Below are 26,753 nucleotides of genomic sequence, written 5' to 3'. Positions count from 1 at the left end.
AAACTACTCGATCTTATTTGATTTGCAGACCCACATCTTTGTATCAGAGGACACCAAGGTGGTACTCACCATCAACCACCTGACTGGGAGGGCTTGTCTGTGGTAAACAGCAGAGAAGAAGGGCAGGATACCGGCCTGTGCTTCTTTCCAGATGTTTTCCGCAAAGCTTTAAAAGGTCTTTGGGGTTGTCTCTGTGGTTCCTGATGCTGCTGGAGGACTGCTCGGCCTGGAGCAAGGGAACTGGTCAGTTACTGACTATGCCATAGGCCAAGGCTCGTTTGAGTGAGTGGAATGCAGCCCCTCAATGTAATGCCTAACCGCTCTGAGTCAGAGATTATATTATGGATGACTTTATTCTTTTCAACTGCCTACCACATTAGACAGACTCATAGAAATATGAGTTGGACACAGTTGGACCATCGTATTCAGGCCAGGCATCTGGAGAGACAACAGGGACCACCAGCTTGTCCTCATTTCTTGGCGGCTCCTGAAACTCCAACAGTACCCCTGCCTACATTGAAGCCGAGTGCCTCACCTGGACCAGTCTGTCTCCTGAGGAGCAGGAGCAGTGCAGCCGAGGTAACTTTTGTCACTATTGTTGTCAAGATGGCCATTTTGTCTACCGCTGCCCAGCAGGAGCCAGAAGGAGGATTGTGATAGAGATTGGTTCACCAGTATCTCCTCACCAGTTAATGGGGAGGTACTGATGAGCCAAACTCTGACACATTCCTACTCCTACCGAAGACCCCAGTTCCACGCTATGCTCCTCCTCCCTGATGGATCACAAGCTAGAACCACCTTTATTAACTCTGGGGCTGGAGCCTGCATAGCCAGCCTCGGCAGCCACCTTCTGGGAACGGTCACCCAGTAAACCATTCCAGTCCACATTCTTCTGTCTGGCGACCACCTGGATCCACTTCTGCATCCTGCAGTCTCCATGCGTCCCTCTCATCCTGGGGTACCCCTGGCCTTTTCAGCACAACCCACATTGACTGGTCTGTTAGGGCTATACCGGATTGTATTGCTACTTGCCACCAGATCTGCCTCAAGCAAGCCACCGCCCCACAGCACAGTCTTAGTCCCAGCCTTAGCCTCAGGTGTCCAGCCAAACGTTTGTGCACCAGCAGCCATGCTACCAGTCCCAGCCTCAGTCCCAGCTTCAGCCCCAGTCTCAGATGCCCAGTAACCCATCAAAGCTCCCTTGATCAACCCAACATTCCATGTCTCCGGGGTAAAGCCAGTCCGCGAAAGCCCCTTGTTGCTGGTTGCTCCACCTCCTCGTCTCATCAAAGGGGGTCTCACCTGCCCTTGTCGATGCCTGCTATGCTCTCACCGCCAAGGTCGAGTAATCCAGTACCTGGTCGGCTGGGAGGGTTACGAGGTCCTGGGTCACTGCTCATCATATCCTTGACCCTCAGGGGTACAGATCAGTGCAGAGCACCAGAACATCAAGTTAGATACACTGACAGTATGATAATAACATCCAAAACACTCTTAGTGGTTTCTGTGACACTTAAAAACAAATACACAGAGCAAGCCCAAATAGCCCCACCTAGTCGAAAAGTCAAACCACCTGACCATAACTAAACTCAAGACCAACACTCCCACGGATGCACAGATAGGCATGGGTACATTTACACAACATATGTAGATGCTTGAGGTGGAAATATGGAAAATTATTTCACTCCAAAAGAATGTACTTGAAACTTGGGTTTTGTATCTGTAAATGTAGTATTGTGAACTACAGTTTCCAACTAGTTTTGTAAACTTGTACAATTGTGTTTGTATCTGTAAGCTTAGTTTTGTAGAGGTATACAGTTTGTTTTCTCCCTACAAACTCTCTTAGAAGCTTATGCGCATGAATTCGTGTTAGCAGTTTGTGAAAGTGAGCTTGCAAGCCTGTGTTGAATTGTACAGACTAGTTTGTAGGGAGAAAATAAAATGTACATTTGTACATCTACAAAACTAAACTTACAGATACAAACACAACTGTACAAGTTTACAAAACTACAGATACAAAACCCTGTTATCAAGTACATTCTTTTGTTGTGTTTTCCTTGGAGGTCTTGGAGTCACATCAGATTTCAAGAGGAAAAAGATAAAGAACAAAAGGAAAATAACTTATCTTTTGCATTTAAATTGTTTTTCTGTAGAGCTAAGAAGAATCGTATTCCTATCTGCTTGAGTACAGTTTATTTTAAAAACATTGGAATGCCACTTTCACAAGAAACAAAGGAATGATAACACAAAGGAAAGGTAAGTGATTAATATGGGACAGTCAATGAGATACATGTACATTCTGTAAATATATAATTGTATGTTTGTGTGACAACTTCTTTATGCATTTATACATTTTTCCACCCATACATCCATTTAATTACACAAGAGGGGACACAGCTGTCAGCTCTGAATGAGAAAGCATGAAGGAGCTGACACACAGATGGATGATTGGGAGGTGGTGAGGACTGATGTTCAAAGGTAGAAGCAGCAGGGTGGGGCTGAAATATGTGCCACCAGAAACTGAATTTGAATTATTTATATTTTAATTGCTTAATAGTTGCACTAAAAAACTGAATTTGAACCACATATTTTGAATTTGTATTGTTCAATTTGAATCATTGCATTGAAAAACTGAATCTGAATTGTAATTTGAAATTTAATTTATTAGTTTGGAACTGAACATTCAGTTCTCACAATTCAAACTCAGTTCTCACAATTCAAATTCAGTTTGCAAAATTCAACTTCAATTTTCTGCAACGAACATTCGGGTAGTTGAGGCATAGCAATCGAGCGCAGAAAACGGATGTGCTGATTGGCCGAAGAGGCGCTCTGTGTATCTGTGCTCGATTGCTTTGCCTCAACTACCCGGATGTTTGTCGCAGAAAATTGAAATTGAATTTTGTGAACTGAATTTGAACTGTGAGAACTGAATGTTAAATTCCAAACTAATAAATTCAATTTCAAATTACAATTCAGATTCAGTTTTTTAATGCAATGATTCAAATTGAACAATACACATTCAAATTATGTGATTCAAATTCAGTTTTTTAATGCAATTATTCAAGGTTAAGCAATTCAAATTCAAATATAAATTACTCAAATTCAGTTTCTGGTGGCACATATTTCAGCCCATAAACATGTAGACAGGGAGATTACATAGTGGGCCACAGTGGTGTGTCTCAGGCTGAGCTAATCACACCAGAACTCTGTCGTTTGGCCGAACCAACTGGCAAACAACTGCTAAAACCTAAATTAGCTGTTAAAACAAGAAGCAAAACAAGATGGGAGCCAGAAAACTGTAACCAGGAATTCAAACATGCCAACCTGCTCTTGCTGAGGTGCTTTACTTTGCTTTACCTTTTCTTGTATTGTTGTTACTATTTGCAGGCTCTGGTTTTGACATAAGGCTTGTTAAAGTAGGATTTACTGTACAAGTGACCTCCATAGTTTCACTCCAAACAAATCTCAAGAAAATTAGTAAATGTGATTTGATGAAAACCAACCATATCTCACATCTTATCACGTGGCCTTGTTATGGATTTTCAGCCACATGATGTTAAGATCTAAAAGACCTTGCCTCTGAACTGAAAGTCCTTCTTTGTCTTTCTTCTTCCATCCACTGATTCCTGGTCCATGACCTTTTCCCTGTCCTGTGGATGCTGTTTGGTGTTCATTCAGCCTCTTGTGTCTCTAATGTACTATTCCTGTCACATATCATACACCACTCCAGGGATCCTGTCAGCAGTTATTATGTGACTAGAGTCTATACTCAGTGTACGTGGTGACAGCTGAGTCAACTCCATCCATTGAGGAAAACCGCGAGAGGTAGTTAAAAGCTAATAACATCTGGTAAGGGAAACCCTTGATCATTTTATGAAACAATTATTTACAAGATAAAGGATGAACGCTCTTGTTCAATACTGTGATTGTTTAAATTGGAATGAAATCCATAAGATGCCAGGGGTCAACAAATAGCTCTCCCCAGGCCCAGACACCTCACTGGCTCCCTGCAAGGTTATTATAGTTAATGAAACTAACGAAATAACGAAAACTGGAATAGAAAAAACATTTTCGTTTTTAAATAAACGATAACTAACTGAAACTCTATTGTGTAGTTACAAAACTAACTAAAACTATAGCGAAAATGTCCTTAGTTTTCATCTTTTTCAACTTTTTTTGTGAAAGTCTTCAATTCAACTATGATATTACAAATCACATTATTTTTGCGGCGGCACTGAAAATCCAGCAGCGGCTGCAGAATACATGTAGGGAAACACTGCATAATCCTTTCTGGCTGATATGGAATGTATTTATTAAGCTCCAACTAAATAGCTGCTGGTTAGTGAACATGCAGAAACACATGGTAAATATGTTTACTGAGACTGGGATGTCTACACTCCAACCAAAATTCAAAACACCTGGAACTGTAAGAGTTAATAACCTTATTGGAGCAAAATGTATTATGACCTCTTTGAATCTCGCACCCAACAAATACCCAATTGCAAAAAAACTAAAACTAACACTAAAAACTAAACAAAAACTAAGCATTTTCAGAAAATAAAAACTAAACTAAAACTAGCAAACTCACTCTAAAAACTAATTCAAACTAACTGAATTTGAAAAAAAAGTTCACAGTGAAAAACTAAAAGTAATGAAGAATCCCAAACTATTATAACCTTGGCTCCCTGCAGGGATTCGTGTGTACATCTTAGATTTGTTCATCTAAAAACAGAGAGACAGTGAGTTTGTATGATTGTGTGATTGTATTATTGGTCATGAATCAGGAAGAGCTTCAACACTCACAAGTTCAAGATGCAAAAGATATTGATCTCTACAACAAGTCTTATCTAAAATATATCTAAGTGGAAAATTGGGTTAAATAGGGTTTATATACATATAAATATATATATTAAAAACTTTCACTCATAAAGACTTCACAAAATTAAAAAAATGCAGTATTACTGACACTGTACCCTCTTCTAAGGGGGGTGTAGGTTGAAACTATGAAATATGTGTAGCTCCCTTGTTCCTGCTACAATGCAAATAAAAAGACTGCAATAAAACAAACTGAAAAGAAAATAAACACAAAGAAAACTTGAACAAAACAAATACATACATATTTCATACAAACAGACGCAATTCTCACACATTTGTATCCAATCAGAATCTTCCACAGTGTGACACAGTCCATGTGGGGAAGAAAACAGTCTGAAAGGCTGTACAAAAGCTACAGAGTGAGCAACAAAGCACCATGTAGCCCTGGATCTGATGTGGTTTGGAATTCATTTCCAGCAAATAGTCTGATATCATATAGCTGTGGGACAACCTTCGAGTCCCATAGAAGCAGGTTACTTCCTGATATAACGCTCCACTGAGACTAGACTGAGGAGCATCTAGCATTTAGTCAGTTTAATGTTAATAAGCTCCCTACTGACTCATAAATATAGAAGTTCAATAATTAGAAAGCTGTTAGGATTCAAGTGCTTGACATGATCAAAAAAAATCAACATGGTCTCACAGGAATCCGTGGAATAGCCACGGAATCACTCAAATTTCCGTGAAACTGACACGGATTTCGCTACAATGCAAGTTAATGACAGTCATATCCAGTGGCTATTCCAACATACAAAGTGATTATGTACATTCACTGAGTGAATATTTAGAAAATAAAACATATATTTCTCGCTAGAAATGTGATCAAAATCCATTTCTATGCAGAAACTAAGTCAAAATATTTATTTTTTTCACTAAAAATGAGAGAACTGTCCGCCATGTTTTTTGTTCTGACCGCCGGAACCTTGAAAGTCACGTGACTTGGAACAAACCAATAGGAAAAAATATCCATGGAATAGCCACGGGATATGACTGTCATTAACTTGCATTGTAGCGAAATCTGTGTCAGTTTCATGGAAATTTGAGTGATTCCATGGCTATTCCACGGATTTTGAGTTAAGCGAATCCACGGCTATTTCACAGATTCCTGTGAGACCAGGTTGAAAAAAATATTTACACTGCAAAAAACAAGATAAAAACAAGATAAAAACACGAAATCTGAGGGAAAGGATCTTGCTGCACTTTATATAACTTAGATAAATGATCTAACACTTCTAAATCTATTTTTTTTTTATCTTGGTAAGAACCAAATAATCATCAGGTCACTCTGCTTGGGCCAGGTCATCGCTGCTTGCAGCTTTAATTTATCTTGTTTCAAGAGTTAATTTCTTATTTTAAGCGTTCAACATGCTTATTTCTAGATTTAATAATCTTAATTTAATAAATCTTGTCAGGTGAAATTATCTGTCCATGCAGCAAGATCATTTCCCTCAGATTTACTGTTTTATCTTGTTTTTAGACACAACTTTTTTGCAGTGCAGAAACATTTTCTTGTAATTATGACTTCCAAAATCCATCTGTACTACATCTCACAATTACTGCATGAAGAAATTGATCCTTAGATAATCAGTGCTATTGCTACAAAGTCTAACTGCAGTAACTACGCAAAGGGTCAAACTGATAAAAACTGCTTTAAAGTTCCTTAATATGTTTTAACTGGCCAGCCAAATGAGTTATTGGTAGATAAGTGATATCACACTTATTTCTACATGTATTGATGATGTAATATTTATGCTAAAAAATCATGATGATTTATTCGACCTTTGACCCAAAAAATGTAGTTACTGCACTCTGGTTTTGCTGTAAAAGGTTCTAATAGTAATGATAAACAGAGAGCAGTAACTACAATGTTGTTGTCTTCTTTCAGCTTTTATACATTTCATATTGATTTTGTTATAAATGTATTTAAAAGTGTTTAACAACTCTATTCAAAGATTTGTGTATTTTTGACCTAATTTTATGAAGAAATGTTATATTTTAGTCTTAATATAATTTTATCTCACTTTTTTACTTCATCACTATCTAGATAATAATTTCCCTTTCAAATAAACTTATAATTTTTCTTTATTTTTATGTTTAAATTAGTACATATATCCAAAGCAGACGGTGGTAAGTGCAATTACTGCTTGGTTTTGAGTTGGATTTTGTGGTTTTTATAGAAATATTTCTCTGAAATAAAGCAAAATTGAAATCTAAAACTTTGTCACACGATAAAACAGACATCAAGGAGTTCATTTTTAGTGATAACTCAATTTCGACCAAAAATGTAGTTACTGCAGTTAAACTTTGTAAGGCAAAATACAAGAACAACATTTTATGTTCCATGACCATCTGCTCTCCCTTGTCTTAACCAGTGGTCTGTTTGTTTGTTTGTTTGTTTGTTTGTTTTTGGGGGTTTCTTTAGATGCAAATCAAGTGCAGACATTGAAATTGAAGGTCTTCAAAGAAGCATCAACTGTAATTTGCAAATACTCTCATGTGGTAATAATGAGATTGCCTGCTGGCCCTACACAACCACACTTCTTCCTGTTAACTTAGTGTACCCAAATTTGTAAGCAAACAATTGCCTTTTTACACATCTAGAGGGCATGAATTTAATGACGAATTTAAGTCCAATATTCAGTCTCCTTTAAGCCTGTTTGGTCTCCAACTCCTGAGGGAAATATCAGTCTGGTAAATGCTCCACTATGTTCACAGCTTCCTGTCAGCTACTGTACAGTGGGTTCATCAGAGCTTCTCACTGGAAACACATACTGACTGAGTTGGTGATACATTAGTGTCATAGAGTCATTTGACCCATTGTTAATATAAAAATATTGATTGGTGCAGCTGTATAATATTGATTGTTTTGTAGTCTCTTCAGTATTGTTGCCTGAATTTTTGGAAGCCATAATTAGGAGGATTTCTTATCTGAATGCAATGCAATGGGGTTTATAAAGATCAAAAAAGGGACGAGGAAGAAAGAGAAAAATGGGTTCTCTACCCAAGTAAAGAAGAAAAGTCACCCTGCAGAGCTGGAGAGCTCCAGTCAGCTGACGTTAGATGTAGACATGTGAGTTCCAGACCTCGACCCGTTTTAGATGTGAGCACTTCTAACTTTAAACAACAACATGTGGTAAAGCAAATGGTAAACTCTGTAAAAAAGCGAATCTCAAATGAACTGACGCCTCATTGGGTATCATGACATCAACACAACACGACATAATGTTTAAATTTACTGCATTGCATTTCAAAAATATGCTGTTTATTAACCCTTGGAAATCTTGGCTATTATGTCTGTTAAAAAATCTGTTAAAAAATCAAACTTTTTTTTTTTTTACTTGGACTTACTTGATAAAAATTTTGAACCCAAAAGAAACAAATGAAAACATAAAATCTGATCTTGAAAATTATGTTTCACACACAGAAATGTACATGTTGCAAATATGAGCACAGTTTGCAAATATAACATATAACAGGTCAAATGAGGATAATATCTCGTTCTATATTTTTATACTAAATATATTTGACATTATCTCCAGTTTTACTTGGCCGGATATCATTAAAAAAAAAAATCTGGTATGGAGTTTCAAGCCAAAAATTTAGAGGGAAGCTGATGGAGAGACTCAATGTTGCTTCATTTTTATGTCTTCACGTCATGAAGAAGTAATGTTCAGGTTGTTTCATGGACTGCAGAGGGTTAATGTTTCATTAGTATAATACACAGTAAAACCACTGTGTTGGATGATAAAATGTTCTCCTCCTGACTACAATAAAAACATGATCAAATGAAGCCAGTTTTTCCTCCTCATTTCATTTGAGCTTATGTTTTCATCTGGTGGCAACTTTGCATAATTCTTCAACAACAGAGCAGATGTGTTACACAAAGGCAATTACAGCTAAGAAAAAAACTGCACAACCAGCATTCAATCAAGTATAATAATAAAGGACCCTTAAATGTAAAATTAATGTATGGCTTTAGTTAATCCACCATTAAATGCAATGCATTTTTTTTTACAATTCACGTGCATTTATTAATCTGCACTCGAACATAATACCTGTTTACCAAGGCCAAACATTAGTTTTAATTGTGAATTATAAACTGACAAATACACCAGTGATATAGCAGTGAACAGTTATAAACAAGGGCTGCTTCATGAATTTCAGATCCAATATGGAAGCTGAAGCCAACTGCCCTGTGAACACATTTTATTGAACAAAAGACTATAAAGGTGGACTTCTACTTTGATAATGTTGGCAGCCTTGATTAAGGTTTATCAATCTCTGTATGTACATCTACGACACTGCAAAAAAAAGGTGTGTCTTAAACCAGATAAAACAGTAAATCTGAGGGAAATGATCTTGCTGCATGGACAGATAATTTACCTTGACAAGATTTCTTAAATTAAGATTATTATATCTAGAAATAAGCATGTTGAACACTTAAAATAATAAATTAACTCTTAAAACAAGATAAATTAAAGCTGCCAGCAGTGATTAACTGGCCCGAGCAGAGTGACCTGATGATTATTTGTTTCTTTCCAAGATTAAACGCTAAATGACGATCAGTGGCTGCTGGATTTGGCATTTTAACCGATCTGACCAACATGTTAAATTAGCTTAATTTAGAGCTGCAAGAAACAGATACAATCAAGGTTAATATGATCAGCTTAGTTAATTCTTTCAAAGGAAAAATGCAACATCCGTCCTCAAAGCTACAGCGGCATGATTTGGAAAACTTCCAAAACCTCGTGTCCAAATTTAAATTAAGATTATTACACCTAGAAATAAGCATGTGGAACACTTCAAATGAGAAATGAACTCTTAAAACCAGATAAATTAAAGCTGCCAGCAGTGATGAACTGGCCCGAGCAGAGTGACCTGATGCTTATTTGTTTCTTACCAAGATAAAAAAACTTTAGATTTAGAAGTGTTAGATAATTTATCTTGTTTTAAGAGTTAATTTCTTATTTCAAGTGTTCAACATGCTTATTTCTAGATTTAATAATCTTAATTTAAGAAATCTTGACAAGGTAAATTATCTGTCCATGCAGCAAGATCATTTCCCTCAGATTTACTGTTTTTATCTGGTTTTTAAACACCTTTTTTGCAGTGTACTGTAGATGTAAGATGTAACTTTTGTGTTTCGAGGTAAACTGTTGGTCTGGAACTCACACATACTTACGTCTAAGATGAGCACTGTGGCTCTGCAGGATGATGATATAAAGTACACCAACAGATGTGTAAGTCCTGAAGGGGCTGTGTCCAGTTCATTTGGCTGGATCCATGTCTTTAATGACTGGTTCTCTGTTCAGGTAGGTGGCCCAGTAGACCAGGTTAAAGCTCCCAAACAACACAGGAAACATGATGCGGGAGATGCGGTCAATCTTGCTGACGCTGTTAAAAGTTTTCTTGCCCTGCTCAATCTTTGTCTCTGATGAGGTCTTGTTGGAATCGTTCAGAGCACATTTGGAGATGGTGGGGAGGGTGGAGTCTTTGGTGATGTTGGGAGCGTAGTTAGCCACAGCTACAGCATAGGCATTGTTCTTCTTCATGATGGAGGCTTCCTTTTTCTACAGGGAAAAGGCCTCAGGATTAGATACCTTCTGAATGTTTTAACACAAAGCCACTCTGTCTACATCTGAATGTACTGTATGTCATAATGGCAAGCATGATACAGTCAGAACAATGTATGTTTTCCCTTACTCAGAGCACACAAACACATCTATACATGTGACATTTCACTGACAGAAGCTCAACACAGAACTCAAACAAATTAACAAAAAACAGAGTAGGACTTATGACATTGTGGGTGTGGTCAGTATAGGACATGAGGCCATCTGCTATACAGTTGGCCAGCAGGTCTTTTAGGCCAAACTACCTTTATTTAAAATTTTTGAAATGTATTAATTTTTTTTTTTTGGTTGATTGACTGCCCAATGGCCCACGCTTCTGTCATTCAATCAATCAGTCCCGCCAAGGCCCAACAGGTCTTTTGGGCCGAGCAAACTTTTTTTTTGTTTTTGGTAGACAAACAACAGGTAGAGCGAGGGCTGAGAGTGTAGCATAGTAAGAGCCTGAAAACTGGACTGTGGACTGCTTTACCCTTCTCACTAGCAGGTGGCTCTTACTGATGACAGTAAGGCATACCCATACTTCTCATGGGGTTTAAGAGTAATGGACACGCTGACAACTTCATTGGTTGAATTTAATTTACTGGCACCTAAAGTGTGGAGTGACATGGTTAGTCTACCTACATATTCAAGGGACCACTAAGATAATTGGTGTGTCATCAATTGTGGCGGTCAGGGTACAAATGGCAGGGCTGTTTTTTTTGTCCCAGTCCAGCCCTGCGTTTGGTTCACAGTAGCCGTGGGAGAAACTAGGGGGAAAGTCTCAGGCCACGCCCTCTCAAAAGTCCTCTCACTCTGCGTGTCTCCACTACAAGTTAGCCCCCAGAGGGATTTAGAGACTCTGGAGGTGACGTTTGGTTTTCACCGTCGCTAACTGTGCACAACGTCAGCAGCTGAAAGCAGCATGGCTAATTATGCACAGAGTGTCTGGTGCTTGTTGTAAACAAACAGAGATTGCTAAGTGAACACCTCCTGTAGCAGCAGCACATACACACTGTACTGCTACAGAGCTAACTGTAGCTAACTGATGCTAACAGCGGCTCTTCTTAACGAGGCGCCATAAGAAGAGTAAGAAGGAGTCGCTGGATTTGTCTCCAGTAGCTTTCTTGAAAAATAGCCACTTTGTTGCTAAATTTAGTAACTTTTCAGACCCCTCTAGTGTCTAATTTGGGAACACTGCCTTGCCGGTTTGTACAAATGTGTTGTTGTCCTGTAGAGTACTACGTCACATCCCGCTAAGTGATCTATCCAATCAGTAACCAGGCTGTTTTCAGGGGAGAAAAAAGACCCTGCTCTTCTACAGGACTGCTCGTATTCAAATTAGGGGCGTTTCGACGAGTGAGACCTGCCTCATTCCGGGTATTGCCCGGTAGTGGAAACAGCCCTAGTAACAGCAGTTCATACACCTGTGAGTGTTTGGGCTGATTGTGGATCTGCCCTCCAGCATGCATGTAATGTGCCTAAATATCACAGTGAAGCTGGGTCAGAGAGAGCCTCACGCTGGAGGATGCTAGCTGGATTTAAGGTCCAAAAAATGTAATAGTTGTTTCAGTTAAACTAAAAAATATGAAGGTAATATGTCAGTGAATACAAACATTCTAGTTTTGTTTTGAAGCATTTTAACTCTGTGTGGTAATGGCACCTCAAGTGACAATAAAATTTGAAATCATTCTTCCTGTCACATTAAAAAGGATGAAAGCAGCTCCAGAGATTAGCGGTGGGAAACCTCTGAGTCACACCAATGGTTCCCATTTATTTCCTGCCATGGCTCCTTCTGAGAACAATAATAATGTCCTGAATTTATTGCATTTTAATCAAATGGTAACTATACTGTGAAAACTACAAAAAAATAAGCCAAGTAGAATTTCCCCCCTCGTATTTAACATGAAGAACATTAACTGTATATTTAGACCCGTTTTTTTTCATTAGCTTCTGTTTGCAATGAACATCCAATGTTTCCTAGAAACTCAGAGCAGTGGTGTGTAAATCTGGACTCTGCTGATGGAATTTGAGCTTTGGAAATCCTAGTATACAGGAGGTCAGAGGTCATTTCACCTTTATTAGCAACCTTTTGATTTCACGCAGGATGGGAAACCCGCTCTCCTGGGTGAAAGTCTGCAGTTTGTTTAACACATCCACCACCCAGCCTCCTACTAAAGGCGGCAATCCGCCATGTTAATTTCGCTTCGCCGTCAAGCAAAACCACGTCAGCAATATGGCAGGGGATGCTCTGCAGCGGACGGAGTAATATTTAAATATATAGAATTTTTCCCTGCTTTTAAACACAGCCTATATTGACAGTTTAAGGGGAGAACAGGTTGGAACATGATGATGAAGATTAGAGCTGCAACAATTAATCAATTTATCAAACAATAATCTATTATTAAATTAATCGTCAACAATTTCGATAATCAAATAATTGGTTTGAGCAGTTTTTCAAAGACAATAAGTCCAAATTCTCTGATTTCAGCTTCTTCAATGTGAATATTTCTGGTTTCCTTTATGACAACAAACTGAATATCTCTTTGGTTTGTGGACAAAACAAGAGATTTCAGGACGTCATCTTGTGATTGAGGAAACACAGATTGATATTTTTCAACATTTTATTGACCAAACAACTAATCGATTAATCGTTTAAATAATCGACAGATTAATCAAAAATGAAAATAATTGTTTTTTGCAGCCCTAATGAAGATAATGACTGATAGTGAAGGTTCTGCTAGTTTACAGAACAACTGCTAACACTCATTCATCTCGATTTTATGACTTTATGACTGATCCAGAAGGAGAATGGTCCCTTTAAGAGTGTGACAGTTCTACCTTGTCATTGACGATAGTCTTTCCATCCCAGGCCCAGCCTCGCTTGGTGAAGTAATTGACAGTAGCAAATTCAATCAGGGCAGAGAAGACGAAGGCGTAGCAGACAGCGATGAACCAGTCCATAGCTGTAGCATAGGCTACCTTGGGCAGTGAATTACGGGCACTAATACTCAGGGTTGTCATTGTGAGAACTGTAGTTACACCTGTAAAGAGAGGGAAAAGCATAGAGAAAATATATTTAGCAATAAGCAAACAGTAGACAAACCTCTTATGATAAATGCAATTCTAAGTTAATCCAAAATCCAAATCCTACAGGAGCCCGGATGGCAGCACGGCCACTGAATGATTGTTTAAACATGTATCCAGTGTCAGTTGCTATTTAAAGCCTGATGATAGAACAGGAAGCACACTACACTGCAAAAAAGGTGTTTAGTCTAAAAACCAGATAAAAACACTAAATCTGAGGGAAATGATCCTGCTGCATGGACAGATAATGTCACTTGACAAGATTTCTTAAAATAAGATTATTAAATCTAGAAATAAGCATGTTGACAATAAATAAGAAATTAACTCTTAAAACAAGATAAATTATCTAACACTTCTAAATCTAAAGTTTTTTTATCTTGGTAAGAACCAAATAATCATCAGGTCACTCTGCTCGGGCCAGTTCATCACTGCTGGCAGCTTTAATTTATCTTGTTTTAAGAGTTAATTTCTTATTTTAAGCGTACAGCATGCTTTTTTCAAAATTTAATAATCTTAATTTGGGGGAATGAAAAAAAATGTACATATACTCTTTGCTTGGCCTCTGTACACTGATACAACTTAACTCAAACTTAACCCCATGGCACTTACTCACATGCATGATGTTCTGACTTAATTTTTGCTTGTGTTGCATTAACTCTCTGATCAACGTCTCTTTGCATAAAATTTTATCTAAAAATATTTAAACTTAAGACTTTAAGACTGAAAGAAAATTCCGTGTACTTGTCATAAGGAATTCTACTCGGCCTCAAAACATTTTATAATTTCTTCTGTAGCTCTGAAATCCAAGTCTGAAATTGGTCTCTGACATGAAAAATGTCTCACAGCAGCTCTACGGTACGTGACATGTTGCTGTAGAGTTTGCATGATGTACCTGCATAGAGGCTGTAATGGAAGGTGCCATGGAGTCGCATTATGCAACCAATTGAAATGATCTTTAGCGTCTGGTCTAAAGTGCATGGCGCAAGTGCATACAGATAATGTTCAACCTACTTTTGCCAGCTGAATAGTGAATAATCTGGGCACAAAGGAAAGTGCAAAGGGCAAAGAGGCTGCAATTAAAAAGCATGGATCCAAAAAAGTGTTTTTTTACAGAAATAAAACCAAATTTGGTAATTAGCTAATGCTTTTTACATATATTCAATTAAAAACTGTACAGAGACAATATATCTTAAATTCAAATATAAACTTGATAAACTTCTGTTTTTGGTAATTATACACTCTGAATGTGAATATGATGTTTTCTATTCGATATACTTTGATGCACAACATGGTCTAAAGTGACCCGACTAAGTTTTTATAATCTATATCTTTGCAATAAATCATTTTCATCTTTCAGTATCACAGGTTTTCCTCAAATAACTTGTTTTTGATCACCATACATCCTAATTTTTTACTTTCATTTCTTTGTTTTTGAATAAAAACCTTTTTTTATCACTACCTTTCTAATGCACAAGGTCATTTTTGACCCATGAAGAAAGTGTTTATATGTTGTACATTAGAAGCTGTTTATATGTTGTCACCAATTTAAAACCTGACAAAGAAGACACAAATATTAACTATCCTATTTTGGTGTTTTTCCAATGGAAATTATTATTTGGTGGCTCTAATAAGTCTCAAATGTTAAAATATGTGATTTTCCAATGTAATCTGGTGGTTCTAACAACTCTTCTAAAGTTAAATCTTTAAAATAAGACAAACATAATTACGCATATACTCAAATTGTTAATGTAGTGAATCACTTTTTGTATCACTACGCTTCTAATGCACAAGGCCATTTTTTTTAAGATTATTTTTTTGGGCATTTTACATGCTTTATTGAAAGTGAGAGACAGATAGAAAGGGGGTGACAGAGGGGAGGACATGCGGTAAAGGGAGCTCAGGCCGGATTCGAACCTGGCTCCACCGCAGCGAGGACTGTAGCCTCTATACATGGGGCTCCTGTGTAACCCACTACGCTACGGAGCACCCCGCACAAGGCCATTTTTGACCCATGTGTGTAAACTTGATGTAATAATACAAAAACTATTTTTCTTCATAAAGTATGAAAGGAAAAATGGATATAATGATCTGTTGTAATAAAAAGAAAAAAGATATTCAAACACACAGCCAGCATGAAACAACATGGGAAAAAAGAATGTGGGTCATTTTTGACCCATGTTGTGCTTTAGAAGGTGTTTATATGTTGAGCATCAAAGAGTTAATATATTGACCCACGATCCAAAAGGTACGTTGCAAATATCATCATGTTGAATACAAACAGGACTGAAGCTGCTGTGCACTCTCTGACCCCCAGGCAGCAATCTGACTAGCTGTTACGTTACTGTATAGACTTTCTTTTGACGTCTTGAATAAGGATGAGAGGTGTAACTCATGTTTCAAGATAGATTGAAGACCTTATTATAGACACAAATTAGTGGGAGGACTTTCTAATGCACATCAGTGGCCATCAGCAGGGATATGACATGTGATGTCAATGTGTGCCCAGTGATATAAAAATACACACATACACACACACACACACACACACACACACACGTACACAGTCACACCCTATGTGCTGCAGGTCATATTTAAAAGCTCTCTATCACACCGTGAACACATCACTACCCACTGTAAGAGGATAATGTGCTATCCTTTTGATGTTGTCCTCATATGTACGAGCACATACACACACACACACACACACAGAACAAAGAGGTGTGTCTAAAAACAAGATAAAACAGTAAATCAGAGGGAAATGATCTTGCTGCATGGACAGATAATTTCACTTGACAAGATTTCTTAAATTAAGATTATTAAATCTAGAAATAAGCATGTTGTACACTTAAAATAAGAAATTAACTCTTAAAACAAGATAAATGATCTAACACTTCTAAATCTAAAGTTTTTTTTTATCTTGGTAAGAAACAAATAATTTATAGTACACTCTGCTCGGGCCAGTTCATCGTTGCTTGCAGCTTTAATTTATCTTGTTTTAAGAGTTCATTTCTTATTTTAAGCGTACAGCATGCTTATTTCTAGATTTAATAATCTTAATTTAAGAAATCTTGTCAAGAGAAATTAACCCACAACAAGTCTAACAAGACTTTCCTCAGACCCATTTCAGAGTGTATTCTTCTCTTATATCCAGAAGTTTAGATTATTAGGGCCTCAGGGCAATTGCACTGAGCACTTGTCCCATACAGCAATAGCTGTATGGGCCCAGTGCTGCACTACTGTTATACTGTGGATTTCTTCTTCTTCCTTTTCCGGACGCAATTTCGTCCCGCTACTAGTCCTACAACTTGAAGAGTTGCAGGACAAATTATATAACAAAAACGTGCGGTTTGATCGGGATCGGTGTGCTATTACTTTTCTCTACGGAATACAAAGTAAAACTGCCCAAAATTTTGCATTGAAATGAATGGGACGGCCGGAAAAAAAGAGCGAAAAGAACAATAATTGGAGATATTTAAACGTCTACTTCTCTGGCATAATCTCACCTAGAGACTCCATTTAAACTTTAAACAGTAGACACACGTCTTGTGTATCGGTGTATTAATCCACGTTTCGATAGGTCATATAGTTTTTTATCAATCCCTGTTCAATGACCATGATAATTTTTGGAGAAATTCTGAGATTATAATGGTTGTGTATTGCACGGAATGTTCGTGTCACAGTGTGTGACATCATCACCAGAGTGTAGAGGGAGAGAAAAAATTGTCAAAAAATAAATTTGAAAACTGCGCTCCAGGCCGCAAATTCCACTGTACAGAAATAATTTATTCATAGAAACTTAGAAAATTAGTCTTCTCACTCACAATCCTCTGGTAAAGCTGTCAGAGTTATAGTTTGGGCGTAGGACGCAGAGATGCACCACCAACACACACCAACAGCCTCAATGGCTCCCATATTAAAAACACAGGAAGATTTCTGAAAAAGGGAGATGTAACAGTTTTTTAAGATCGCTCTAACAAAGCTATTTTTTTCATTTTTCTGAAAAAAAAAAAAAACATAAGTAGACGTGAAGAACAGGAAGAACTCAGGACGCTCAAAGTGAAGTCGGATCAATGATAGGTATTATGGTTTTGCCAAAAATACTTTCTGTTTAAGGCCCGAAATTCCAGTCCACCTCTGGCTGCTGTCACTATGCCGGAACAGGTGCCAGTTAATTCTGTTGATTGCTTTGATCTGATTGCCTTTGATCTTTGATGTGATTACAGTTACAGATACACACACACACATGCACGTAAGCGTGCACACTCCTCACACACGCATACATATGCTTCAAACACACACACAGGTAACTTTATGCGATTTTCGCTACACACACACACACACACACACACACACACACACACACGTGTCTTCCTTTCTCCTCGTCTGGAGAGACAAAAAGACGCAAGTGAGGGAACTTTGGATGCAATTCAGCGACATGACATTTACTCAGTAACACTTCCGGGTAGAAACCGTAGTAGACTTACGCTGCATAGTGCTAGAAACAGGTTGTGATAACCAAATGCCGAAGTCCCGGAGGAAACTGGGATGAAATTGTGAGTCTCCCGGGAAAAACGGAAGGGTTGGCAAGCATGCCATCACTACACCTGCCCTTCAACACAACCTTTCCTTTCTGCCCCGTTTGTCACAAAATATAATGTTTTATTAGTGTGCATTATCCTGCAGTGGATAAATGCAAACAGGGCATTATGTTAGCCACAGACAGGTCCCTGACATTTTACCAAATGGGAAATCTAAGCGTCGATGTGGGTCCACTGTCCTTTGGCAGATAAGCAGGGTGAGGCCTCATTGCTGCATGACCCTCATCAGGTGGCCTGCCTGCACTGGCCTGATAAAATGTTTACCTGTCAGCATGAGCACACAATTTACAATCAGACCTAGCCAGAGAAAGCCCTCAAGTTCAGGTGAGGATAGTGTAGTATATTTTATGTTACAAGTGGTATCTTTTATTTTGTTTTACTGTTAATGTAAGTCTTCTGCTTTGCTAAAGGGCCCCAGCCTGACCTTTTGTTCAGGACAAAACTGTAACAACTGGTTTGAACCAGAATAACATACTGTAGGATCTGGGATTTAGACTTAGCAGCGTGCTCGTTCACGGGGAAAACGTGCCCATGTGTTGGGTGTGGGCTGGAACATTTGAATTAAATGTTCTGACAAAGACAGAAAAAGGCAGAGAGACTTCAGGCTTGATTAGATAAGGACCTTTTTTTCAGCAGCCGTTGAGATTAGACAAAGTTCTCCTCCGCTGTACCTAGGCAGTGTATTCTGATGTCTGATAATAAAGAAAACTAAAAGGAACTTCGACTTGATCTTTGGTTCACTTTCTCACTCAGAGAGGTAGTAATTTCCACTACAATAGGAAGAGTTAGCATTTGTAAAACATCATGTTGTTGTTTAAAGCACAAACGTAAACTTGTTTCCTTTTTTTATTACATCTTAAACAGAAAAAATGTACATGTATTATTTACATTTGGGGTTTTTTTGCATGCAATTTTTTCTCAATATGGATGGTTGGAAATAATTAATTCTTTTAAATTTTGTTTACTTTGTTGGTTTAAATTGCACTTGAGTTCAGTTGTAAACAGGACTAAAAATTCAGGCTTTGAGTGATATGGAAACTTGTTAGATGATGTCTACTGGTGCTGTGTTGGGACAGAGACGACACCATTAAACTACTAGTAGTCCAGACTCATATAGTAAGTAGGCGGCAATCTCCGTGTCTAAGCATGGAGGCAAACTAAAATTCCAGCAGGGGGCGCTAAGTTTGGCTGCAAAAAACCTGTCCATTCATTTCAGTGCAAAATGAGCAATGCAAAATTCCTCCAACGTGTTCTGGGTCTTCCCCAGGGCCTCCTACCAGTTGGACCTGGAACTCCTCTAACGGGAGGCGCCCGGGAGGATCCTTACCAGATGCCCAAACCACCTCAGCTGGCTCCTTTAGAGGAGAAGGAGCAGCAGCTCTACTCCGAGCTCCCTCCGGATGTCTGAGCTCCTCCCCCTATCTCTAAGGCTGAGCCCAGCCACCCTACAGAGGAAACTCATTTGAGCCGCTTGTGTCCGTGATCTTATTCTTTCGGTCACTACCCAAAGCTCATGACCATAGGTGAGGGTTGGAACATAGATGGAGCTGTAAATCGAGAGCTTTGCCTTCAGGCTCAGCTCCTTCTTCACCACAATGGTCTGGTACAACGCCTGCATCACTGCTGGCCCCGCACCAAACCGCCTGTCCATCTCACGCTCCATTCTACCCTCACTGCTGAACAAGACCCCGAGATACTTGAACTCCTTCTCTTGAGGCAGTACCTCTCTCCCCACCCAGAGGGGGCAGTCCACCGTTCCCATTGCAGCACACGTCAAATTAAAATTTTTGACCAATCACACAATAGTTGTCCAACACCACACAAGAAAAAAGTTCTGCCCAGCTGATGTGTCAACAACAGAGAAATTTGTTCTCTCTCCCAGGGCTGCAAGAACAAATTTACGTCAATTACGAGAGAACTAATTTCTCTGTTCATCCTGCATGCACCTTCAAGTCTTTGCAGATGATCCAGAACGCGTAATCATTCAACCAGCGCAAACACATGTTACATGTTACTCATCTCTCTGCACTGGCTGTGACTCTGAAGCCCGCATCAAATTCAAATTCCTTCTTGCCTACAAAACAGCAACTGGCACAAGTCCTTTATTCATGTCCACAAACCCTCCCATTAACTTACACCTCAAACTAGACTCTTCTCCTCTGTAGTGCCCCAGTGGTGATACAAACTTCCAAACTCCATCCGATTTGAGATTGAGAGTGATTCCCTCTCAATCTTTAAGAAGAGACCCAAGACCCAGGTCCTGACTGAACACCTCACACTTAATCACATAGATGGAAAAAAAACACTATTTGCACTGTCTTTATGCACTGCCTGATAGCACTTACATCCTACTGTACTCAAACTTAACCCAAGGCAATTACTCATGTGTTGTCTTTTGACTTGATTGAAACACTAAGCTCAGGGTGTCACGGTAAAGGAGCCTGTGCACATGTCAGAGATTTCTTTCTTTTTCTTTGCCAGGAAGGTTTTTCTACAACAATCACCTCTTCCTTAGGTGTGAGGTTGTAATGTGTTGCAATTAGGCTTAGAGAGTCTCCAGTGAGGAAGCCATTCCCTGCTGGGTTGCAAGCTCCTCTGAATTAGCTCCACCACGTCTTAGCTGGACTTCAACGCCACAGGGAGCTCTTCTGCCCTGGTAGGACTTCACTGTATAGTCATCCATCTACCTCTGCTTGCTCCTGCAACCTGTTTGCGTGTCTGAGATATTGTTGGAGTCACAAATTCCTTTTGCCTTCTTGTTGAACTTCCCTGCCATTTCTTCACTCTGTCCAGAGACTCCTTCTGGAGATACTTATGGAGCTCCATTGTGGTGGTCAGCATTCTCCTGAACATTACAAGCATCTGCACAGTGGAAAATGTAAGGACTTCGGACAGAAGTTCAACTGCCATAGGTGTTGCAAATTCCTTCCAGGCACCTGAGGAGAGCACTGAATACATGGGGGGGCTGTGGCTCAGTTGGTAGATCGGTCACCCACTGATCGAAGGGTTGGTGGTTTGATCCCTGACCATGGCAGCCTACATGTCAGAGTATCCTTTAGCAAGATACTGAACCCCAGATTGCTCCCGATGCTGCGTTCACCGGTGTTTGAATGAATTCCCAATGGTGGCAGGTGGCACCGTTTAGGGTAACCTCTGCTCTCATTCACTCATTCTCACACAAATTCATACTGGTGGCAGTCTGTAGTGTAAAGAGCTTTGAGTGGTCGCAAAGCGACAAGAAAAGCGCTATATAAGTGCAGGTCCATTTACCATTTACAGCTGGCAAGCCCATCTAGTATTTGACAGCTGGACAAGTTCACTCTTCTCCAAGCCCAAGCGTGTATGAAATGCCTCATGATTCACAAGTGAAACACTGAAGAAAGAATAAACATTCCCTAAAGTTTTTTTTTTAAAGTCATTGGCTTCTGGCACAGCCTGGCAAGTGTGGCAGAGTACCAAATTCCATTAATGTGCATAGCAATGAACAGTGACAACTTCAGGGTGTTTCTCATGGAGGTGATTGACTCAACTTTAAAACCATTGAGGTCGACATTTATTGAAGCACTCTTTGACTCTTTGACTGAGTTCACACATATACAGAAATCTGCTCAACACTGCCGTCCCTTGCCTCATCAGCCATCGCTGTATACATTTTTTATTCTTTCAGTTCTTCAACTATACTGCCCTACAAAGTCTAACTACAGTAACTCGGCAAAGGGTAAAACTGAGAAAAACTGCTTTAAAGTTTGCCAAATGGGTTATATGTGGATATGTGATATGACACTTATTTCTACATGTAATTGATGATGTCATTTTTATGCTCATAAATCATGATGATTTATTTGACCTATGACCCCAAAAACATAGTTACTGCATTGCTGTAAAAGGTTCTAATAGTAATGCAAAAACACAGTCCAGTAACTACAATGTTGTTCTTCTTTCAGCTTTCATATTTTGTTTTCAATGAATAAACATTTTCATATTGATTTTGTTAACAGTATATTTAAAAGTGTTTCACAACTACATTCAAAGATTTGTGTATTTTAGACTTGCATTATAAAGTAATGTTATTTTTTATTTAATCACTATCTAGATAATAATTTCCCTTTCAAATAAACTTATAATTTCTATTAATTTTTATGTTTAAATTAGTATATATATCAAAAGCAGACCCTGGTAAGTGCAATTACTGCTTGGTTTTGAGTTGGATTTTGTGGTTTTTATATATATTTATCTGAAATAAAGCAAAATTGAAATCTAAAACTTTGTCACAAGATAAAACAGACATAAATGAGTTAATTTTTAGTGATAACTCAATTTTGACCAAAAATGTAGTTACTGCAGTGAGGCTTTGTAGGGCAGTATACATGAGGTCACTATGGTCAAATTCCTCACGGAGCTTCATCAATTCTAAAAAGTTCCCTTTATTTGCCGAATTGCCCTGCCGTTGAAAGGTGCTATACAAATAGACTTGCCTTGCCTTGATTGCTTAAAACATCCAGGGCTTTAACCAAGAATGATTGGCTTATCAACCCCACTGGCCTCAAGCCTAATGAAGAGGCCCTGATAAACAAGGGAAGGCAAGCATCATCTTGTGTGGATGAATTGATAAAAATACAGTACAAAACAGCCATGTTTGGTATAACATGATGTGAAAGTAAAATGTAAAGTTTGTAATGTGAAAATGACTCACCAAAGACAGTTCTGGCTGGCACCGACTCTCTGTTGAGCCAGAAGGAGACCTGGGAGAGGATGACTGTCATGATGCACGGCAGGTACGTCTGAATCACAAAGTAACCAATCTTCCTCTTTAGATGGAAGTGAGCTGTCATGACTGTGTATTCACCTGACGAGAGAAATTCAGCTGAGTAAGGACGCTCACATACAACAGGACATGTAAAAGACAGTTTACACAGTAAATAAATGTACGTAAATGCCGAAAGTGAAGTAGTGACGAGGGTCACGTGACTACCGGAAGTTACGTAAAAAACGCAAGTTACGTAAAAAACGCAAGTTACATAAAAAGCGTAAGTTATGTAAAAAGCGTAAGTTACGTAAAAATATTATGCGATTCAAGTAACTTAAGCAAATAATATAACTTGTTTCCATGTGGGACACGAACCACATTCTCCTGGGTGAAAGTCCAACATTTGTTCAATACATCCACCACCCCAACCTCTCGGGAAAGCCGCCTTTTTAACTTCGCTTGGCCACCAACAAGTAGTAAACAAATCCAAAGAATCCATAATGGTTTTTAAGAAAACCATTGTGAACAGAAAATTTAAGTTACTTCCAAACTTTTGGCCTGTAGTGTATGTTAAAGGCATTTCACCCAATACAACTGTCATAAAACATTTTCATTCAGCTATGGTACTGACTTGAAATACTGGAGATGCATGATGCTCACCAGTGCTGGATTTAATGGTCTCCTTCCCTACAGTCTGGCCCACCAAGTCATACTGGTTAAGTCTGGATCCATCAGCTGCCACATCCACTGACTGGGAGGGATTACGAGTCCAGTTGTAAGTGACCTCTGTCTTAGTGTAGGCATCTGATGCAGAGAGAACAGGGAGTCACTGAACAAACAAATCCTCCAGTCCCTCTTCGTCATATTCAACACACAGTCCCACAGCAGAGCCCCATACTATGGACCTGATCACACACCTGATTCCCCTGAACAATGACATCAAGAGAGGTATAATTACTCCTACACTTAGAAGCACAGCCATGATGCAGTCTTTTCACTTCATCAACATTATACTAATGTATGGTAGTTTCAGACACAAGACACACTTTTAACCACTTTTTTTTTTTCTTCCAACCCAAACCTTTAGAAAAACTACAGAACTCAACTTCACTGATGGCGTGACACAACTAAAGCAAGTTGAGCTTCAGTTTAGACAAATGTCATTGCTCTTTTATTTTATAAATTATACGTTTGCAATGTATTCCTTTCAGCTGAAGAAGCAGGATGTTGTGCAAAGTCATCCAACAAGATTAAAGTAACATTTAAGCACTTGTATGACGAGAGTATAAACTAGGGCTGCACAATTAATCAAATTTTAATCGTGATCACGATTTTGGCCGCCACGATTAAAATTAACCTGATCGTCGGCGATATTTCCATTTTAAAATGCGTCTCTCCTGCATATCTAACCTAGCACTTTCTACCCCAGTAGTCCACCAACCACCAGGGGGCGGGGCTGTTTTTCTCCTCTGAAAAAAGCCTGGTTGCTGATTGGATAGAACACTAAGCAGGATGTGACGTAGTGCTGGACACCACAACAACACGCGCCATTTGTAAAAGCCGGTGAAGCAGTGTTGCCAACTTAGCAACTTTGTTGTTATATTTAGCGACTTTTCAGACCCCCTTAGTGACTTTAATTCCAAAAAACGACTGGCGACAAATCCAGCAACTTTTTCTGGTCTTATTGGAGCCTCCTTCTTACGCGGGGGCCGGTTTGTAAAGAACTGGGGATTTCCACCGCGGTTTTGCTCCGTCCTCTGCCCAGCGTCAATTTCCACCAGGCGCGTAACGGCAGCGTAGCGAGCCAGCCGGATACACGTGGCCGTTCCGCGGCCAGTGGAAATCCCCAGTAAGAACAATTCGAATCGGCACAGTCCTCCTGCAGCAGTCTTTCCCAGCTGCAGAGCCGGAAGGGGTTTTCCCCTTAGCATCCAGTCTGCAAAACTGTTCCTATTGTTTGTTCGAAAGTAGTGCAATAAAAATACAGATGTTTTCCCTAACATGATGAATAATAATAATTAATCATCGTGATTACAATATTGGTCAAAATAATCATGATTATCATTTTGGCCATAATCGTGCAGCCCTAGTATAAACTTCCTGATTTTCAAGATGATATTTTATGCCTTTTCTTTAATTGCGCTAATTAGAGTTTTCACCAAAGTACACGTTGGTGAAGACATGATATAACGATTACAAAATTATGAAATAAGAGACGCAAACGTCCGGTGCAACTTAACCAACCAATCAAAAGGAGAGTATTTTGTCCTTTTGGAACATTTCTATTGTCCCATGCTCCCATCTGTGAAATGACACTAAGAAAGCACCAGAGAAAGTGAAATCTGTAGCACATATTGGTTAATATCTTAAGTAGCATTAATTGTTACATATTTTGGTGTAATATAATGCATTTATAAGGCTCCAAATACAAGCTTCATAAATACCTGAATTGCTACAAGGATTGTGTTTGCACTCAATTTTTGAAGTATATACAGTATATCAAATAACAGAGCTTAACACTGAAACACCTCAGGAGTTCTTGAGTTATAATATTTCAAACACACAAACCCACATTTTCAGGTTCTTTATAATTGAAAGGTTTATTAAACTACTAACGAACCAATTAAATTCATAAATATGATGATGAATGAATGCAATGAACACTTAATAGATGAAGGAGGAAGGAGATTAAACCAGTGCAAGATGTATTTGGTAGATGAATAAACTGCAGAGCAGAGCAAAAACATTAATATTGACCACTCAAATTGAATTAATGCACTGTTCAGCAGCTATGAGAAATTATGTGAAGCTAATCAATATTATTTATATTGTGTGGGAGCTCCTACTTCCGATCTTTATTTCTCTTAATTTGCTGTAGCATCAACCTATTAATAAGAAACATTTGAGTTTCTTATTGGTTTATAGTCTTCTGTCAAAGAGTCTATGAGGCTGATGTCAACTACTCATATCAATAACATTCTCATGTTTGTCATTATATGCATATGTATACATATTTGCACATAAATAATAAGTTAACCTTTGACATACAAGGTTGTGGCTACCAGCCTCATCAAGGGACAAACTGAATTGCTCTATCTCTCACTTTTGCTGATGCCATTCATCCGGATCAACACCACCTTTTCATTCCTGATTATAACTAACACTGAGCCTGAGCTAACAGGCAGGAACACCCAACAACAGCAAGCACAGAAGTGTTGAAAGCAGCAGGCTGTTTCCTGACTCAGAGGTCAGAGTTCTTTGTGAGAACGCCAAATTGAAGTCACCAACATTTGCTTCTCTAAATGGTCCATCATTTTTATAGGGGTTTATAGAGTTAACATTGTAATCCTGATATATTAGGACAGGGATTGGCAACTGGAGGCCCGGGGGCCGCAGATGGCCCGCACCCTCACTTGAAGTGGCCCTCAGTACAGCTACATGCATTTGAGCATTAACTCTTAAAAGTTCAGTGCAAAAATGCACAAAATTACTTCTTGCAATTAATGTTGGTCTGCTGTTCTTGCACTGAAAAAAAAAGAGAAAAAAAGAAATCACAGTAAAGTGGTTATTTTTTATTTGTTTCAAACCTTTTGTGTTCCTATTTATACTGTTATACATGCATTTGAGCATGAAATATGTTTACGCTACTGCACTATAAACATATTTAAAATTGCAGTTTCATCATATCTGGTTAAGTGCACGATCCTATATGTGGCCCTGTGGTAGTTTTTATTTTTATTTTTTACACTCTATAAAGGCCAATAAAGCAACATTTCTTGTACCTGACAAGTTTCGGCTACCATGCCTCTGTAGCCTTCATCAGAGGTGTCATGTGAT

The 26,753-nt window shown here is 38.7% G+C and overlaps 1 protein-coding gene across 1 annotated transcript in view; it reads right to left on the bottom strand.

Annotated features, from left to right (window-relative positions):
- Positions 1–9,986: 9,986 nt before the first annotated feature.
- The window catches only part of gabra2a (gamma-aminobutyric acid type A receptor subunit alpha2a), a 38,380-nt gene continuing 21,613 nt past the window's right edge, over positions 9,987–26,753 (bottom strand). Inside the window, exons 7-10 of the mRNA XM_059352922.1 lie at positions 23,577–23,720; positions 22,863–23,015; positions 13,326–13,528; positions 9,987–10,445 (exon numbers count right to left, since the gene is read on the bottom strand). Coding sequence (XP_059208905.1) covers positions 10,143–10,445; positions 13,326–13,528; positions 22,863–23,015; positions 23,577–23,720 — 803 coding nt within the window. The 3' untranslated portion in view covers positions 9,987–10,142. The remainder of the gene's footprint in view (positions 10,446–13,325; positions 13,529–22,862; positions 23,016–23,576; positions 23,721–26,753) is intronic.

Source organism: Centropristis striata, chromosome 16, assembly GCF_030273125.1.
Source record: "Centropristis striata isolate RG_2023a ecotype Rhode Island chromosome 16, C.striata_1.0, whole genome shotgun sequence".
NCBI lineage: Eukaryota > Metazoa > Chordata > Actinopteri > Perciformes > Serranidae > Centropristis > Centropristis striata.
The sequence above is the reverse complement of the archived record's forward strand: the minus strand, read 5'-3'. Positions and strand labels throughout refer to the sequence as shown.